The sequence below is a fragment of the Apteryx mantelli genome, unplaced genomic scaffold, assembly GCF_036417845.1.
Source record: "Apteryx mantelli isolate bAptMan1 unplaced genomic scaffold, bAptMan1.hap1 HAP1_SCAFFOLD_53, whole genome shotgun sequence".
Taxonomy (NCBI): domain Eukaryota; kingdom Metazoa; phylum Chordata; class Aves; order Apterygiformes; family Apterygidae; genus Apteryx; species Apteryx mantelli.
In genome coordinates, this window is record NW_027118786.1 from 592850 (window position 1) to 612873 (window position 20024).

Genomic DNA, 20024 nt, shown 5'->3' on the forward strand with positions numbered 1-20024 from the left:
AGGCCCAAGGGTAGGGTGGCTAGGGAGCAGCATAAGACAATGGCTCCTTCAGGTTACAAGCTGGATGTACAGCAACCAGGAGAGAAAGGAAAAGACTTTCTGCTCTGTTCTCTTGGGCTTGTCTCAAAAAGATCTCAGGAATGCAAGTTCTTTGAAAGTCTTTCCCCTAAAGCACCAGTTTTATTTGGACACAAAACCTGGGCTAGGACTGCACAATGGGGCTTTGACTTCTGCAGTTTCACCTCCCTGAACATCTGATAGTTGGCAGCTCTCTCTCAGGGTGCCTTGAGTAAACGAGGCAAGGTGGGAGCAGGGACAAACAAAGGTAAAAAGTGCTATCTGGTAGCCCTGAGCCCTCAAAAGGCAGCCACAGAGATTCCCACCATTCAGAGCATCTCTTAGCTGGGAGAAGAGAGAATTGAGAATTATAGATTTTAAAAAGTCAAGGTCTTTAAGGAAAAAAAGTGATTGTTTTTCCCCTGACATTTGGGCAGTTCATTGCTTTAAAGACATCCTTGAGGGGCATTGCTCTGGAACCTTCTAACTGAAGAGAAGGAATTACTCATGCTAGCAATCATCCTGTTTGCTTAGCACAAAGAGGTCATATTCACAGAAACAGTTTACCTCCAGCATGGTTTAGTAGTCCATGTTTTTCCTTTATAAACTCAAACATCCAGAAACATCCTTCAGGGGGAAAAAAAGAGCCCTTCAGAGTGATTCACCTTCTCCCAGTAGGAAGAGAACTGGGCACCAGGCTCCCAGGGTAAGAGTAGCCATTAGTGTGTATAGGAAATGGAGTTAAGCAGTAAGTTAGAATACGCCCCAGTGATCCATAAGTAGACAAATCATGATTTACTAGGCTAAGCATAATATTAATCTGACATGCTGCAATATTAAAATCAACATAGCGTATGGGAATATGTAATTATTTCCTAAGAAGCACTTTTGTCCAAGGAAGTTTAAATAAAAAGGTTCAGACACCAAGGTAGCGAGGTGCAGCTTTGCTGGTGAAGAAGAGAAATTGCAGCAGATTTCCTACTGAATAGCAGGACTACTTCTGCTACTGCTTACAATTAGTGCCTCACTTCCCTCCCTACAAGCTCAGCTGTGATGATCTCAGGCAGACTGAAGCTGCCTCTCGTTGAGCTCTTTGCCAGGGAGGAATTGCTTGGCAGTAATCAAAGCATCCAGAGGAGAGATGACCCCTGCAATTTATCTCACATCAGATCTCGACAATAGCTTGGCCTGGCAATTGTCATTGGCTTATTATTTTGTCTTCAATGAGACCTAGTGGCTACACATGAGAAGCAGAGTTTGGGTTGTTATCTGATAGTCTCTGAAGTGCTCTGCTCAGTGAAGCTGGACCTGGAGCTTTACCACATCAGGGGATCATGTTGTATCAGTGGAATGACTGAACCAAGACTAAAGGGCCACATGAACCTGCCATGGTACAGTGCTAAGCCATTACACACAATAATGTGGGGATAGAAGTGCAGTTGGAGCAGTAGCCATTTCTGCTTAAGAGAAGAAAAATAGAGGAAGAGTTCTTCCTCTAAACCCATACTTACTTCCCACAAGGGGGCCTCCTCCCCCGTCCCCATTTCTAACATCTAAGAAAAGGGAAGCTAATATTGGTGTCTCTGGCATTAAGTCTGGAGGAAGCAGCACTCACATTGGTAACAGATTCCACTTCTTTCCTTGAGAGGAAGGCAAGCCATACAGAAGAGAAACAAGTATGACTCTTATTATGTCAGTCCCTCACTCCCAATGGCAAGCAAAGCATTTGCTCTGTCCTCCTCAGCTACTCCATAGTCTGGTAAGTCTGGGGTGGGGGGAAGGGGAAGCTGTTTGGAAGATGGCTAAGCTTGGTAGCTGAAGAGCTTTTGGCTCAATTGGAGCACCTCCTGGCTAGGAGATGGTGGTGCCAACAGGACCAGCACCAGCAAGTATCTGTCACCGATGCTTTAGTGATTTCCCATCCCAATGGGTCCGCATCTTTCCCAGGCAGCCACTCCAGCAGTCCACTCTCCCACCACAGACCTTGAAGTCTTCACCAGATAGAAGACAACTATAACTCTAAGAGGGGAATTAGGCGTAAGAGGTGTGGCAGAATGCAACTACCCCCCCCCCCACACGCACACACACACCTCAGGCCCAAAGCATGGCAGAGCACAACTACCCCCCCCCCCCATCTCAGGCCCAAAGAGTGGTGAAGCACAACTATCCCCCCCATGCACAAACACCTTATCTCAGGCCCCAGCTGACCTCAAATAACTGACTGCACCCAGGGCTGACCAGGAGGAACTAGGTGATACTGGTTGCAACTGGTGAGGCCAGAAATGGGCATGAGAAAAAAAAGGTACAACTCCACACCAAATATTGTATGACCATGAGTCAAACTCCGTGCCCGTAAATAGTGCTGCAGCCTAGAGCCCCTTGAGCTCTCCTGCACAGCAGCAGGCTGCACAGCAGTGAATCTCCCCTTGAGTTGGGACGCCCCTCAAGGTTACTCTCCTGGAGTTAAGAGAACCTCCAACAAGAAACCATTGGAGTGGTAAGAAACTGAGACTCGGGCACTAACAAATGTGCAGTAAGATTTGCTTGCTATGACTACACTGTATGGCCATCTTCAATAAATCTGTTAACTAATAACCAATAACCTTCTCCCCCCCCCTTCACCCCCACGACAAGAGGCCAAATGACAAAGGCTGTCAGGATCCTGAAAGCTCCCCACAGCTTTTCCAAGTGTTGGGAAGCACCAGGAGGACACATGCCTGCCACCAGGCCTAGAAATGAGAAGGCATTATAGCTCAGCCTCTCCCAGGCTAGTACCAAAGTTCACAGCTGTACTCCTTATTGTTCCACTGCTGGTTGACCACTTCTTGCATTCCTGAGTGCAGTATCCCAGCATCAAGATATGTTACCCAAAACACTTAAGGCCTGAATACTTGGATAACCACCAGCTGATGAACTAGTTTTGTGCATCCCCATTGCTGAAGGCAGGCTCTGAAAACTTCTGGGACAGGCACAAGCACTGCTACTGTTTTCTGTGACGACTCTTGCTCTGCTACCCAAGACCCAGGATGAGCATGCTCAGAGTCTCCATAGCAGAACTGCAGGCTTGCTCCTACGGCACAAGTCCAGCCTCTACTTTGCCCAGAACCAAAGAATAGGAAGATGACTACCTACTCCCTTACCTCCAGACCTATGGAAATTGCAACTTGGAAGCATCCTGGGAACTTGAAGACCATTGCTTAGAGGCTTCTGAAACTATTTTCAGAACTCTGTTCACATACTGCATTTTCCAGTTCCTTAAGTGATACTGCCTTGTTCTGCACCAGAGCTTTTGCAGGTAGAAGAGTACAGTTCACATCTGTTGATCAATACCTGTTCTTGCAGCCTCTCTCCAAAAGAGAATAGAAGGTAAGCTTTCCTGCATGCAGTAGTTTTATTTGAAACAGTTATAACCTAGTACAAGCAGCTTCTAGGAAGACACTTCTAGAAATTGAACATTAGCTGAAGGCTTTAGACCAACAGCAGTCGTTGTGCTGAGCATAGACACTGTCTGGGCACACTGGTGAAGGGCATATCATGAACTCCTTGCTAGAGAGGTGGAAGCATTGGATGCTTCAGCTGTTTTACTTCTGGCCCAAGTATCAGCCCCTACTCCTGAATGGATCTACAGCCATTTAGGAAGTGTGGCCCTGCTACCTCACCTCCCTCAAGAGTTCTTAAGACTTCTTACTTAATTCATCAATACCCAATAGTCACCACAGATGTGACATCTCACCCTCAGCTGGAATGGTGTGTGTGTAAAATTATCCCAGAAAAGACTCCCCCCAGAGCTGAGCCAGGCAGACTGTGTTCAGAGCCTTACCCCCTTTACATGAGGGTGGCAGAGGTTTCATGGGTCCCTGCTCCTACTGTCTGTGCTTCCTTCTCCTCCCTTGGAGAGAAGGGTCCCACCAGCCAAGAGAGAGGCATGTTGTTCTTCAGGTAGTCCAGCAGCTCCTCCATGTACTCCTGGATCACAGCCAGCTTCCCCTGGCTCTGGGTCAAGATGCTGCTGGACAAGTCCTGGAAGGAGCTTGCTGCTGAGAAAGCAGCATGAAACTCCTCTAGGTTACTAAGAGATTGTTTCACCTTATTCTGAAGGCTTGAAGGCAGGCCTTGGATTGCAGATAATATTTTACAGCAGGTGATCTGCAGCTGATGTGTGATACTGCGTGCCATGAGCAGGGCCAGAGACTCCATCTCCTAGAAGGAGGCAGAAAGGAGAAGGTCAGAGGAGCAAGTTACCTTAAGAAATCAAGCAGGGAAAGGGTGAATCAGATCCCTCTGCTTCCCTCCCCATGGGCATACCTCTGGCTTTGCAGAGCTTGCATCTCCACTCTCCCTAGGACACTTCTTACTCCAGTCCAGCCACATCTGGCATAGTTTCTCTTGCCCTTCCTGAAGCTTTTGGTTAAATCCTTGCTTAAACACTTCAATCTGGGGGGGGGGGGGAAATCAGAGTGTCTCAAGACAGAAACCTGCTGGTCATCAACACAGCTGTCACTGTCATAGTGAGGTTGAGACCAAGTCATACATTTGGCCCTGTCCTGCTCTCCAACAGGGAGACAGAGCTCTACCTACCAGTTCAATGATGCAGCGAAGCTGTGCAAGGGCCTCCTGCATGCCCTGCCAGGCCCGCTTCATTTTATCAGTTGAGTGCAGGTAGGCAAACTGGCGGAGTTCATCAGAGAGAGACCCCAACCGCACAAAGTACCTCTGCTTCTCCTGCTGCTGCTCCATAGATATTATGTCTGTGCCCTCCCCAGATGCTGCCAGTTTGGCTGAGGAGAAAGACAATGCCTGTAAGTGTCTGACCAGAGATGCTTAATAAGAAAACTAAACAAGCATCAGGAGAGCTTGGACTATGAGCCAGGTAGCCTCCAACATGGCACTTCTGTTAGTTCTTAAACCCATTTCAAAGATGAGAAAACAAGGTTGGTATCCCCATTTTGATGATCCTCATTAAATATGCAGGCATATATGCCACTTCCTGACCTAGTTCCTCATTTCCAATAGGCAGACTGAGGTCATCTCCTGTTTCCTCCAGCACAGCTCCTGCTCTGCTCGCAGCCATCTGGCACACTCTGTAACCATTGCCACACTGCTGGTCACTGCAGATCTGGCAGCCTCCATGCCACTCTGAAGAGCCTCCTTGGTTGAATCTATCACCTCTGTCACTTTGCTGCTCACAGCATCCTTTGCATCAGCCACTCTGGATGACATTAGCTCCTTTGTGTCAGAGAGAACCTACAGAAATAGGTTAGTGTCAGATAAGAACTGCAGTGCTCTGTGACCCAGTCCCTGCTGCACCAAGAGGAGTCTTCAGACAGTATCTCCCGTTTGCTTTCTTACTAAGAGAGCTCACTCTATGCACTCAGAGATTTGTTTCCTCAAGAGAACTTGAAGTATTTCCATCCTTGTAAAGGCCAGCTCTGCTCCCCTCTTCCAGACAAGGAGGGCATAGCCTTTGGTTCTTACCTGGTCCATTGACTTTTGAAGGAGAGGGAGCTACTCCCCTACTTTATCCAAGCCCTTGGAGGCATATTTGTTTGCCACAGCAACTGCAGAAAAGAGGAGGTGTCAAGACTTGGGTTTTCTACTATTTCATCTTGCAAGTCCTGCCTCCCCGATTATGCTGCCTTGCAAGGACTGTGGGTAAAGACTCCCACTCAGGCAGATGTGTTTTGATGTAAACTGGATTTGCTGAGCACCTTGTCTTGGTTTCCACTGCTGCTTGGTCTTGAGCTAAGTCTGTTCACTTTGAGAATAACCAGTCCCCACTTGCACTAGCAAGAACATAGCCACATACTTTGGAGTCCCGCCTGCAGCTTGTTTAGTTCTTGACCAGACAGTTGCTTAGCTCTCACTTCTGCCCTAGCCTCCATGTCCCAGGGATCTAGAATCACACAGTAAACAGGAGGGGGCCCACTCTGGTCTTAGAGTTAAACCAGGCCTGTCACATCAGCTGTTTTGTCAGATCCTTGCCACCAGGATCAGTCCCTCTCCCTCCATGAGGTTTAAAAACTTCTCACATGCTGAGGGTCTAGTTCTGGTTCTTGGGTTTTTTTTGTTTGTTTGTTTGCTTTTCCCCCCCCTCCCATTTGTGGGGGTCGGGGGGGGGGGGAAGGCAGCTCCACAGGAAACAGGACCATTAGTAATGATAGCCCTCCAAGTGGGGCTTTTCTTCCAGCCCCCATGGGCTTCTAAGAATCAAACTACAAGCAGCTGTCACCTAATACTTTGGGCCTGGCAAGATCAGTTTTAGGGTAGTCAACACCTGAGTCAAATCCAGTCCTTCAGGAAGAGACACTTCTTCACACTACTCTGATTAGGACTCAGCCTTTTTTGCTTTACTTGTAAGTCTGGAGCTATCCCTTTAGTAAGTCAATGAGAGAGGTGCCTTTCCACACCCAAGGGCTCCTTTCAGGGTTGGAAGGAACCAAAGAGTTAGGAGTCCCTCTGGGAAGGGGATTTGGCCCTCACAAGCAGGTGTAAGCCTCCCCACCACATTACCTTGAGACTCTAGTGTAGTCAGAACTGGTTGCACACAGGTAGCTGTGGCTTCAGTCACACTCTTCACTCCTTGCTCTGCTGCCTCACCCACGGATCTGATGTAGGGGTGGCTCTCCTTGGTGGAGACATAAGCTGTAGAAACCACATCACAGGCAGAGCTGACCAAGGTCAGGTTAGCCACCAGATTTATTGCAGCCTACGAGGGCAAAAAAAAATAAAACAAGCCATGAGGCTTCCAAGCCTGACAGAGCTTTCTATGCAGCCCTGCACCAAAGCTTCACCTTTCTGCCTGTTCAAGTAACCTGGTCTGGTTGAAGGAGGGCAAACCACAGCTCATATTCACTTCAAAACCTGCAACTCACTAAAGAAACAAGCTGTGGAACGCTACTGATATTTATGGTTGGTCCATAACAGAAAGGTTTTCTTCCAATACAGAGTCATCCAAGGGACAGAGGAGAGTGTAGACAGTCTCAGTACTGCTAGAACCTTACCCAGCTCCAGTTCATTTGACATAGTTATTAAACAATTCCAGGAAAAGCTTTATCAGAACAGGATCACATTGATGTTAAGCTGGCAGACTCCACACTAGTCAGCAAGACACACGCTGCAGTCCACAGAGGCAAGTGCATCAGGTTTCGGGGCCCCCAAGACATGGGAGCCATTCCACGAAAGCATTGCCCAGGCTCTCGACTAGAGATGTAGAGAAGCATCGCTCCTAGGCAAGAGCCAGGCTATTTTGCTTAATCTAGCAGGTTACTTACAGGGTCTTCAGGCCTGCTCTTTTGGCTGTGCCACCACTCATTCCCAGAGAAGCTGCAGGGCACAGGCTGAGCAGAAGAGACTCCTCCCTTTGGGCAGGCTTAGTTTCCCCCTAGCCACAGTAGCAGCCACTTCCTCACACCTGCACCCAGAAGCTGCTGCTCCAGTTACAGCTCACACAGAGTACCTACCTGCTGTTCCAAGTGTCTTCCCCCCTGCTGATGTGGGGGACATGCTGGCAGGATGTAGAAAGTCTAAGATCTATTTACACGTTCACTTTCAAATGCATTTGATTTCTGATTTGCCTTTAGTTGCAACAATGAAGGAATGTATTTACCTGGGACAGGACAAATTGGAAGACAAGTTGTCAAACCTGCAAGAACCAGATGACAAGGTAACAGTTTCTGGTGGATGGGAGGCCAGGCGAACTTGCTTGTCTAGCTGGACCTGGCCAGTCTCCTTGTTCTGGGCTGAGAGAAGAGCAAGGCTCTCTTCTCTTCTCCCACCAGGTATCTTGTGAGTCACTCATAACTGACTTCAGTATTGAATCTCTTTGAACCCTTACCCAGCAAATGGTGTGCCTTGGTCCTGAACTTCTATGCAATAAAATTTAGACTTAAATCTGGTCTGTAGAAACAAACAAAACAAAACAAAAGAAGGGTGGTGGGTGGCTATGACCTCCAGAGAAAAGCCTTGTTACAGACCAGTTGAATCTACATACATGCAACTTCTACTGGAGAGGAAAGAACCAATATTGACTGAAGGAGTACCTTGACTAAAAATGCTAATCCTTCAATCTAACACAGAACTAGAAATTCTTGCCAACTAGGAACATCCCCCCCCCCCTTCTTGGTGTCCATGACATATTCTTCTGGAACGCTCTCCCTCACAGAGGAGATGAGACCCGGGTACCTGCCAGTTCCCTTGGGCTGGCTCAGATGTCCGTTCCCCCTGCTTCCTACCCCAAGGCTCCTCTAACAGCCTAAACCAGCTCCTCCTTTCACTCCCAACTTCCTTTGGTTCTTTTTGCCTGAATGGCTCTTTTGACTGTCTGATCAAGCCTGGTACATTTAGTCAATAGACTTAAATGCAAATTCTGAAGTTAGATGGCAAACATACTGTAATCTGTACTCAGTAGCTGCAGTGCAGACACTCCTGGCGCTGGACTTTCCTGCTGAAATGATTAAAAGACAAAGGAAACAAACAAATAGTTACTCTCCAAAAACAAATGAGTGTTACTTGAGCACTCTGTGTTGAGAGTTTCAATCCTGCAGCTCTGTCCCAACTGGGAAAAGTTTGAAGCTGCAAAGCCAGAACCCTCTGGAGCTGTCACAGCTGTTCTGACTTGCCCTTCTGTCCCCTTCTCTCCCAGCTGGTGGGTTGGTACTCTGCTACATGCATGTTCTAGAGTCCATCTTCTGGGAAGATGTTAGAGCACAGCTGGAAACTCTTTGTATCCTTGCTGCTGGACTACTGTCCCTTGACAAATTTGAATACTCTAACCTGAGGTGAAGTTTCTTAACATTTGTTGTCCCACGTTCTTCTCACTGAAGCTCTCAATGACAATTTTAACAAACTGTCAGATTATTTTTGTGGAAGGTCCCATGCAAGTCTCATTACAGTTTCCACATCCCACAAACTGGGTGAACTGCACCCCAAGCAGAGCTTACTCACACTTGTAGTCTGACTTATTCCCCACCTGGGCTGGTCAAATAGCTCTGATGTTGAAATAGTCTCATCAACCTCACGGTTGTACCAAATGCTGTTCTACAGAAGTGGGTACATTCAGTCTTCTGATCTCTCTCTATGTTCTCTCTGGCATCAAAGAGCTGGTGTCACCCAGCATCACTGGTGCCAAAGATGCTGCTATCAGAGTGGCGGTGTTGGAGGCAGCCAGGGAAGTTGTTCGGAGAGTCCTGGAGTCTGCTAGGTCCGTGGTGACCAGCCAGGGCATGGCAGTGGATTGCGAAGCAGGCAAGATCACTGACAGAAGTGTGGAAGCTGTGCCAGGAAAATCGGATCACCATTTCCCCATCACAGATGAGGAACTAGGTTGTGGAAGAATGATTAAGTGAAAAGGGGCATGATCTCTTAGAAGTGAGCAATCCTGTCTTCACAATGGAGGGAGGATCCCACAGCTATGTGAACTGTCCTTGAACATTCCTAGACCATTACAGAAAGGGAAGGCAAGTAGTCGTAAACAAGTCAAGGAGGGGGCCGACAAGCCCCTCCACGTGAACAGCAACTTTGCACCAATCATGTATTCGCTTTAGGCGCGTGAACAGAGACTGTAAACCAATCATACAGCTATTGCTAGCACATGCCCTATCGCCTGTCTATATATACTCTGTGTAAGCTCTAATAAAGGGAGAACGATCATACTCACATTGAGACTCATCGTTACTCCGGGTCCGTCTCCCACTCCGACACTAGGTCAGAAAACACTTGCATGAGGCAGATCTGCAAAGAAGATCTTTCTAGGTTTCTCTGCAATGTAGAGAGGTAGCGCGAGTGTGTGTGGTTGGGGTACTCGGCCTCCCAGTTCCTGCTATATTTGGGGGATACAGACACTTTTAAAAGCCATGGTCACTCTGACTCTAACCTGCAAGGCTTCATGACTGCTGACCATCTGTCATATGCACTCTAGGACAATTAACAATTAACTTCTCATCGCTGTTTTTTCCAGCTGACCTTGTGGTCTCTGTGGAGGGGACTGAAGGGGCAGCTGTCCAGCAGCAGTCAGACCATCAGGGTTATTTCATACATCTGAGTTCCTTGCCCACTCATCTGCATCAAAAAGCCTACCAGTGCTTCTTAGCCAAAGTAAGGAAGATCAAGATGGTCACGCAGGAGACTTTCTCAAAGTTGCAGGAGGTCATTGAGCTGGTAGGAACACTGTTCTGTCTCCAAGCATCCTGTCTTGAAGCTGCTTGCTGTACAGCAGTCTTCCCCTTTACTCCCTGTGAAGACCAGGAGGATCTCTGTGCCAGCTCACAAGCTGGCTGGGGTAGTCACAAGGCAAATCTTGCTGCTATAGTAATTCACTCTTGTCTTCGCTTTCCTGTCCTACTCCAGATTGATTGTGACAAGCAGGGTATTGATCAGAAGCTTCAAAATGGGCAGGAGAAGCTGCACCAGATGTGGCTGACCTGGAACAAGAAGCAGCCAAAAGAGAGTGAGGACGCAACTTCCTTGGAGCTGAAGGTAGTGGTCTGCTGGAGATGCTGGCTCACTGAAGCTGTTTTGGGGTGGGAGTGGGTGCACGGGGAGCCACTTCTAAAGCTTCCTTTCCTCCCCTGTAGTGGCTGGAGGTCCAGATTCTGGCCGTGTCTCATGGCATCACCCAGCAACTGCAGCACACTCTGCAGACTCTACTGGCCAACAGCCAAGGCTTCCCATCCAGCATCCAGGACAAGATGCAGCAGGTACAGCAGGAATTACAGGAGACCCACAACTCCTTGCAGGCTGCTGCTTCTTTCCAAGACCTGTCCAGGAACATCCTGACCCAGAAACACCATTTAATGAACACAGCCCAGGAGTGCATGGATGAACTGCTGGAGTATGTGGAACATAATAGACCTCTTGCCTGGCTGGTGGGACCTTTCACACCATTTTCTAGAGCCTCTGTAGGATCACAAAAAGGGACAAAAGAGAAGGAAGGTGAGGGGAATAAGTCCTCTAATACCTACTCTTGTGGGAACCAACTTCTCTAGCTAGTACTGATATAAAAGTTTCCCCTGAACTGTGACTCCTGCTGTTGATAGTAAATCATCCCTCCCCTGCAGTGCTTAAAACTGATCAATGACTTCTAATCCAGGAGTACTCAGGATTCAAGAACAGTTTTGTAACAACAGGCATTCTTGCATGTAAAAAATAAGCAAGCCTGGTGATCCCAAGCCACCTCTAAATAAATTAAGATCAAGCGTGTATGATGCAGAAAGCTTTCTGAAATAAAGTCATGTGTCATCACTTGAGGCACTTCTCTGCTTGGCTACCCACCACAGCTTTGCTCACCCACGTGTTGGGACATAACCGTCATTTCTCACTGTGTCCCGCAGGAACATGCAGTGCATGGTGAGGAGCAGTAATCACTAGGTGCTGCAACTTGTGTTCCACGAGAGCCCCTGGTCCAGTCATGGTCTGTCTATCTACATTGCAATATTGCAGTCTATCTTCCCTGCCCAACAAGGTTAGCCTAGTTCAAAAGGTCTTTCCAGATGAATCCCAGTGCTGCTTTTTCCTTATATTGTCAGCGTTTCATTCCTAGGAACATTCTGTAAGACCTATCTGCAGTCTACCTAAAATGGTTCACCTAGATCTAGACGCCTGACTGTGCGTGGGTAGTGTGTATGTAAAACCCTGTGGGTTTCCCAGACAAAAAAACATGAATGTTTTTGCTTCTACTGCCTATGGTGAGCGTGAGCTGTCACACAGTAAAAAGCAAACAGCTAGATTTCTTCTTAAATTCCTTTAGTTGCCATCAGAGAAAAGCAGAACTGTTTACAAAGAGATGAGTGTATCATCCTGGCTCAGCACCTGTACTCCTGCAGAAAACCTTTCAAAACCATACTGATTTCCAAGAAACTGCTACTATTCCCTCTTGCACCGACTCTTTGTCACTTATTTTTCATGGCTCTTTTTGAAAGTAAAATGTTTTGCTAAGTCCCCTTAGCAGAAAAAAACTCATACAGAGGTAGAAAACAGCAAGCAATTTTGTGTTGTGGGTATGCTGCTGTTAGTACCAAAGAGCATGTCCCAGTGGTTTGTATCACAGAGGAACAGAAACTCTCCAGATGGAAATTGCTGTTCAGATCCTTTGTAGTATTGGCTTAGCCTTGCTTAGCCTTTCTATCTTAGAAAGATGTATTGAGTGTGATAGCTGTCAGCCTACTGCTGGACAGTCAGGTTTCAACAACTGTGTAGTTATGGTGACAATTACCACTGTTGCCTTGGCTGAAGCTGCCGAGCACCTGTATTTATAAGGAAAATAAAGATGAACGGTCAAAAATAAAGGGAGACTCTTGAAAAAAGAAACAGGAGAGTTTCCTTTGTCTGGGTTTTTCTCCTCCAATAAAGATCAGCATACCCCTTCCCCTGGAATCTGTTAAATCAAATTATTTTGGTTTAATAGGTAACCTTTTTCCCCATCTCTTTTAGCAGCAGAGGAGGAGAGGGAAAGTAAAGCAGGACAGGAAGAGGTAGCCAGAATTGGCATTGGCTATACCTTGTGCTTGTAGGCTGATCACCTAATATAAGGTGATGCAGAGAGATTAGGGAAGCTGAGAGTGGTGAACTGAAGTGGAGAATCCATTGCTGCTAGACCACTGACAGTCAATGAGAAAACCTGTGCCAGCATCTCAGGACTGGAGTCACTGCTATAGAGACTGTATCCAACTCAGTGGCAGGTTGCTAAAACAGCCAAAGGACCCAAGAGGTAGACTGACTCTGAAGAACCAGACGACATCAAGCTGACTGCTCTGAAAAGGAGTTTGGCTTTTTTTTTTTTTTTTTTTTTTTTTGGACAGCATGGGTGGTATTGACTGAATGCAGTAATTGGCTGAGCAAAGTTTGGTCTTCAGAACTGAACCTAACCCATCAGTATGTACTAGGAACTGTTCCAGTCTGGGGTGGGGGAGGACAGAGATCCAGAAGCAGAGATTTGCTTCTTATCTCCTTTATCTCAGATGTGCTGAGCGTGTTGCAAGTGCTCGTAAATCCCTATAACAACAATCTGGAAGAGACTAGTGGAAGGACAGAGAGCTGAGCCTTGCTTGGGCAAGCTGCCTGGCCACAAGCTTTGACTGTGCTGCTACCATTTCAATTTATTTAACATAGGAAGGATGATTTAACCCACCTCATCTACACTAGACAAGGAAGAAAAATACACTTCTTTAAAACAGCTAAGTTAGAAATCAGCATTTCTGCAATACAGCTGGATCAGTCTACCCCTATTTTTAACAGCTGGCCAAACTCTCTGCACCAGCTGGGCTCATTCCTGTAAATGGTTCTGCTCCCCAAACTGAAGGCTGTTGTGGATAAGGAGGTCTCTGTGAGGCACTGCAAAAATGCCCCTTTCCCCAGGGCTGTTCTTGCACAAGGTGAGCCTAACGTGCCACCCCTCAGGTGTGCTGCCAGAGGTAATCTGAATATTGGCTCTGAAAGTGTGGCAAAACCTCTTATTGGAGGGAAGATGTGTAAGGAGCCACCTGAGGGCTGGGCCAAGCTCAGATGGGAAAGCTGGCACCTCTGAGAAGGAGATGGTGTGATGCTCTGATGAGCATGGGGAGGAAGAAGGCAGGGAATGGCAGGGAGGTTGTTTGTAGGATGTCAGCAACACCACAGGTGAGTTCTCAGCCATGTCTGTCACCAGCTGAAATATTCTTGCTAGGGTGTGTGTGTGTGAAGGAATGGGGGGGGGGGGGTTCTCCCTGTTCAGTGCTGAGACCACATGTTGTTGAGGAGAGCTAGTGTCCAAGGCAGGGGATGGAGATAATACTGATGCTCTGTTGTGAAGGACACAAACTGAGTGAAAGTTTCATGTCACAAGTCATGGAAGGTAGCTGATTCAACAGGGCCTGACAGTCTGCTCCTGAGCAGTTGGTGCTGGAGAAATCAGTGAATCAACTAGCTCAGTTAATCTAAGAGGGTTACAGTCAACGATTTATTTTGTCTTCTTATTGCATAGTAAGCATCTGCACCAGTTGCAAATGAATCTCTGTTTCTGTGCTCATTGTTGCATTGACATCTGAAGACCACAGAGCTATTGTGAAAGAGAACTGCTCCAACCAAGTCAAAGGAGAACCTGTGGATGCTATATCCATGACGACAACTCCTTCCACTTTCAAACATTCGACACCAATTAAAGGGAGTCTTCCCAGTGTTAATAATGGGACTAGAGATGCCAGATCATTGAGCTGTATGTGGGAACTGTGGGATACTGTCCTTAGTTCTGTCAGCTGCCTGTGGGGAGCCTTTTTCTGCGGCCCTTCAGCTCCTTGTCCCCATCTTTAAAATGGAGATCATGATTTTGACCTTCTTCTGCAAAATGCTTTGTGATCTGCTAATGAAAAGTGCCATATAAAATATAGGGATTAGTGATTATAAACTCCACGCTTACCATTCAAAAGGCAGCTCATGCTCAAGACAAGCCACAGTCCCTGTAACTAGAGAAATACAGTTCCTCTGTGTAGATCTGGTGAGCACCAGTTTTCAAGTCCTTGACTTCACTTCACCAGGAGTAAGAGGCACATTCAGCCTCCGATGCAGTGATGTGCATATGCAGACGTTTGACTCTGAGCATGTAAGCAGAGCCACCAGGAGGACAGGCTGGGCTCTGCTGCTCGTCAAAGTTTGCTCCTTCTGCTGGACCTGGGTGATCTGACACAGCAACTGCACAAAATAGATTTCTCCCCCCCCCCCCCCCCCCCCCGAGAAAGTACCAGCAGCTGGCCTCCGCTGGCATCCCCTTTAGCAGGACCAGGACTTCTAGACAGGCTGGATTACAGTGCAATTTTTGGCTGAAGCAGAGCTCATGTTGGATTACCCATACAAGACCATGCAAAACGCTCCAACAGCGTTCTTCACTCAGCAGTTGACATCTGGCTAACTGCACTTGGTTTCAATTCAGAAGACATCTGGGGGGCTTGCAATATGCATGTGAGCAGAGGGGGGGTCGTTGCTCTTCAGCAGCGCAAAGTAGGAGGTCTGAATGCCCTTCTGCTCTACAACACGCTTGCTCAGACTGCACCAGCCTTTTCCAGGCACCTCTGATTCATGTCATCAGCAGGTAACTTAGGCCCAATAATTGAAGAGAGCACCCACTAAACTGTCAGAAAGACCCTGTAAACTATTCAGAAATTTCATCTGAATTCCCTTCCATACAAAGATACTGGAGCTTGAAATTTGTACAGAGCACCAAGGAATAGGCTCTAGCAGCAGATTTTTAAATCAGTGCTTTAGGCAATCTCCTTAGCAGCTTGTTAGATGTTTTATAAGTGTCCTTCCCAGCTACAGAAGAAATAATAATACTAAAAATTGTGTCAGATACAAAATAATTTTGCAGCCTTTTTCTCTGCAAGCTCTCCAGTTTCGATAAATCATACACCCTTCCATGCAAGGAAAGGTATCTAAAACCATAGTACAGACAGCGTGGCAGGAAGACAAAAAAAAAAGCCAGGGCCATCTTTTTCTGGGTTAGTTCCAGCCAATAATTTGTTTGCCTTAGCAAGTCATGCATTTGCTGAGCTGTGATACCTTCCCATTAGCATAGCTGAGTGCTCTCTGGGCTCACAGGAGGAGGTGTTAGAATTAAGCACGGAGAAGCATAATAAAGGAATCAGAGATGCTTTTTTTCCTTCTTCTTCTTCTCTCTCCTGGTTTTGTTTTTCTGTAGCAGCAAGACTGAAAGATGTGCAAATGGTTTGGAATCACTTCCCTTACCAAAAATAAAAGTTCTGATTTAAGTAGGGCTGGGAGACTCTGAGAAAGGAAAGAAACTTATGTCTCTTGCTGAGAGGAGACAGACCCACCTATCTGGAGCCAGACGAAAACTCGAAGAGCTGCCATGCTGCATTTAAGGTGGCCCATCTGGTGCTGGCACTGGTCTCTTGCAAGCACATGGACTGCATTAATTTCTCTCTTCCAAGAGAAGTGGGACCCATGCATTGGCATGGCGCTCCCGGGTCCTGGTTCTCATGTACCTGTATGTTTCACTGGTCTGCAAAGTGGACCAGCATGACCAAGAGAGGTGGTGGACATCCAAACTAACCCAGAGCTGGGGTGGAAAGATAGTCACCCTGGCAGTGGCTGCTGTGGCAGAATATCCCTTCAAGCAGGGAAGTGATTTGAAGCTGAATGTCCAAGGCACTGGGTGAGTGTTTTAACCAGTGAACTGTGAGAACTAATAAGCTCCCTGCCCAGGATGATTGTCCATGTGGATATGACCACACCTGAGTGATTGCATCAATCAGACAGGAAAAGCTTTCCTAGGTAGAAATATCCCTGCAGATGGCAGAGATGAAGCAGGGCAGAAAGGACACAGATGCCTTTGCCTTCTACCCAGCAATAAAGCAGTCAGCAGTGAGGGGTTTATTTCTTTGATTTTAAAGATGGAATATCATATAGGGGAAGTGGCAAACATATTTTACACTTCTCCTTTGAAATTGGTAGTTTATTTCTAACAAAATCATTGCAACCCAGGCTAGCATTTTTTGAAGTACCCAGAAGTCGCCAGTAAAAATCTACATTTCCAGGTATTCTCTGAAACTCTATGTTTAATTTTCATTATGGATGATGGAAAAAGGTCCCAGGAATGACTGTAAGAAAAGAAAGAAAAGAAAAAAGATGCCCTGAAATGAGCAGAGGAGAATGAATCTTCAGTGTTCAATGCAGTTACAGACCAAGAATAAATAACTTACACTGCTAGATCAATCTTCCTATGCTGATTGTATTCATCTACTCTTTTTGTTCTGAATAATAGAAAACATCACTCCAGACTCTGAGGAAAGTAGACTGAGACCAACAGCTCCAGTATCAGGGTCTGGGCTCCGATGGTCTGTAGAGCATTTGAGAGGGGGGTGATGGCCTCCTGTTCTGGCCCTCCTCACTTACAGTTGCTACCTCCTGTTAAATGCAGCTTATTGTGTATGTTACTTTGGGCCAGGACAGCTAGCAGAGCTGCTCCGTCTTTGTTGGTGGGTGAGAGAGAACTCACCCTACCCTGTGCAAAGAGAAAGACAAGAGCTCATTGCTCTGAGCCGCCCATCACCACACACAGTCCCTGAGCAGTAGAGCAGATGAAGGAGGCTTATGTCTCATGACTGACAGAAAATCCCAACTGAGGCTTTATCTGGAATTTGTACATCTACAAAGGCCTTCCCTCTGCAGCTCAGTCTCTGGTGCCTGGCATACTTTGAGCTCACACGACGATCTTTCTCTCAGTTGGGATACTTACACTACTTCTTATTCAGTTGCCTATTTTTTCACATTTCATAAGAAATTAATTACCTTTGAAACCCCTTCCCTGCTCTGTAAGATCTGGTTGAAATTTAGCCAATGGATTCAGAAACTACTATGTAGGGACAATTTAAAAACCCAAGGAGATACTTACGCTTCAATGTGAAATAACATATAATCCATTTGAGTTTAATTTATCCACAGCACTTAGAACTTTTTCCTGTATGTTACCTGATACAATTCTGAGAAAATTATTCCAGTCCTGTATGTCACCCCCCTTTTTTTTTTTGAAGTGCCTGAAGTACACAGCATCACAGTAGCTATTCCCTCCCAAGACCTGCCAGGAACTCCTCAACAGGCAGAACGGCAGCCTCTGCTCACAACCTCTTCAGTGTGACTGTGGAAGTGGAAAATGTGATTCAAATGAGAAACAAAAGGTCAGAAATCAGCAAATATGTGATTCTGATTGAATTTAAATATATGTGTGTGGATATTTAATCACTTAATTGTTACAGCTGTCTCTGAACTCCTGGGCATGGCCGTATAGGTAATGAGCAACTCAAGTACAGTGATCTGCTTCAGGGACATCTTTGTCTTCTTTGTTTCCTCTCCATTGCTCTGTGTCTAAAACTTGGGCCTTATCTTGCTTATTCCACTGGCACGAGCAGTGATAAACATTGCACGCATAGAAATACAGGCCTTGCTCTCCTGGATTCCTGTCAGTAGTGCCGACTTTGGTTTCCAGAATGCTGCTCCTTCCAGACTGGCATTTCACGCTGTTATGGACAGGCACTTTCTATCACAAGGTGGCCTGCAATCCTTTTTAATCTCCCTTCAGTGCATCCTTTTAGGTAGCAGGCCTAGGGGTACAGCTCAAATCAGCTTAGAGAGGCTTTTTATCCAGATTACACTCCCTCAGTTCCAAATCCCCGTGCCTGGGGAAATGAGAGCCATTGCGCTGGGACCCAATGAGCTCTTGGCACAGTGCTTGCTGTGCAGCTGCAGCCTCGCGCCAGCAAGCAGGGAGGACACTGCAGACCCACCGCTCAGCATTAGCCCCATAAGAGATCCCTGCTCCCTTTTCTATACCTCTGATAGAAAAGTCTCCCAGTAACTGCAGTCTGAGATTAGTAAGAATGACTAACTGGGGCAATATGGTGTTGTCAGCCCTCCTGTGTATTGCCCTTTTTGGAAAGCACCTGACCTTTAATATCTTTCTTCAAATTGTCTTTCACTGTACCATTGATTAATCCTAAGTAGATGTCCTTTTTCCACAAAGCGTGGCTTAGGACTTTCATGGGAGAATGAGGACATACTATCTGGTCCTAGAAGTCTAGAAACTTAGTTTTAGAGAGGAGATTCTACGTCATACTTCTTGGCAGGGAGACTGCAGGGCAGGTGTTATTAAGTATACAGATGACTTCTGAAGGAAGGTTGTCTACAGTCAGTTGAATTCTAGTCACTAAATACAGATGTTGAGGCTTTAGGCTTTCACAGAGCATTTGCAAAATGTTCCAACATTTAAGTGCAGTTAGTAGATTAATTTCACTATGGTTCAATTTGCAGTTTAATGGAGTCAAGGTTAGAATGGATTACAGCCATTTAGTCTGGCCTCCAGCTTTAACCACAGTGCAGAATACTATTCACTGAATTTCACAAATATTTTAGGAATATCACTAGTATGCAAACAGCAGCCTATGGACTATCTCAACTCTTTTGCATTTGAATTTCAGAACTGGTGGCCTGAGGGACAAATAGCTTAAATACTTGTTTTCACAATTTAACTTCCAGTCTTATTTGGTTTTACGATGCCTGGCAATCAAGATCTTTCATGAATGTGCAGTTATGGAAAAACTCTGATGCAGTCAAAGGAAGAGCCTGTAACATACACACATTGTTTTCCCCACCTGCAAAAAGCTCCGGTTTTTTTGGACTGAGAAAGTTAATTCATTTTAAAGAAGATGTTACAGGAGAAACGTGTGTGTCTACACCCCAGAGCCTGCCTACCTTTAAAATAATGCCCTCCATGACTAATGACAGTGGAGTTTCCAGCAGCCCCATTTTAGAGCAGGCAGGGAACAAGCCCAGACAGCCTTCAGCCAGCTGTCCTGAGCCAACATCCGTGCCGCCACAGCTATGGGATCATCCATGCACGAGGGACGTCTGGTTCAGCTCCACCTGTGGCAGAAGGCACTTCTCCTCCTCCTGCTGGAAATCTCCCTTGCGAACCATCTGTATGATGAGAGGCACAATCCTGTGTAATCCTTGCCGCTCAGAGCTCTAATGATGGTCATGGTGGGCTGTGGCCAGGAGCTCATGTCCCTGCTTCCAAGGGATTGCTGTTACTTGTGGCAGACTTTTCCAGAAATCTCTAAATATCGGAGAGAGATGCTGCAGCTCAGTTCACAGCTCATGACTTGTCCCTGTTTATTTGGTTGCATGTTCTCAAGTAGCCTTTGTTTGCATTATTATCTGGAGCAGTGTGATATGACTGTCCTACTTTGCCTCCTGTAAAAATAGCGCAGAAATAAGGTTTGATCTCTTTTCAGCCACAGAGATAATTGTGAGCTGTTTGCATCCAAGATCTGCCTGGTAGGTTGTTACAGCTATTTTAAAATAATTCCTTTAAAGTTATTTTTTTTTTCTTTTTTGATGGGGTCACTGAGATTGGTGGTAAATCTTGATACACCTGTCAAAATACTTTTTTTCACTGAGAGAACATCTTGTATTACATGTCTCAGCGT

At 46.3% G+C, this 20024-nt stretch overlaps 1 protein-coding gene and 1 pseudogene across 1 annotated transcript; one reads left to right on the plus strand and one right to left on the minus strand.

Moving 5' to 3' along the window:
- Positions 1–7073, minus strand: part of LOC136996605 (perilipin-3-like) — a 109830-nt pseudogene extending 102757 nt beyond the window's left edge.
- A 572-nt stretch (positions 7074–7645) lies between these two features.
- Positions 7646–12563, plus strand: LOC136996606 (perilipin-3-like). Its single transcript, XM_067317500.1, has 6 exons — positions 7646–7720; positions 9156–9378; positions 10013–10212; positions 10402–10530; positions 10629–10986; positions 12484–12563. Exons 1-6 carry the CDS (start codon positions 7646–7648, stop codon positions 12561–12563), a joined length of 1065 nt encoding a protein of 354 aa, XP_067173601.1.
- The last annotated feature ends 7461 nt before the right edge of the window (positions 12564–20024 follow it).

Coding starts and splice junctions, on each gene's coding strand:
- LOC136996606 (XM_067317500.1), top strand. CDS start 7,646: ATGAAGGAATGTATTTACCTGGGACAGGACAAATTGGAAGACAAGTTG. Junction 10,531..10,628: donor CAACTTCCTTGGAGCTGAAG/GTAGTGGTCTGC, acceptor CCTCCCCTGTAG/TGGCTGGAGGTCCAGATTCT. Junction 10,987..12,483: donor AGGGACAAAAGAGAAGGAAG/GTGAGGGGAATA, acceptor CATCTCTTTTAG/CAGCAGAGGAGGAGAGGGAA.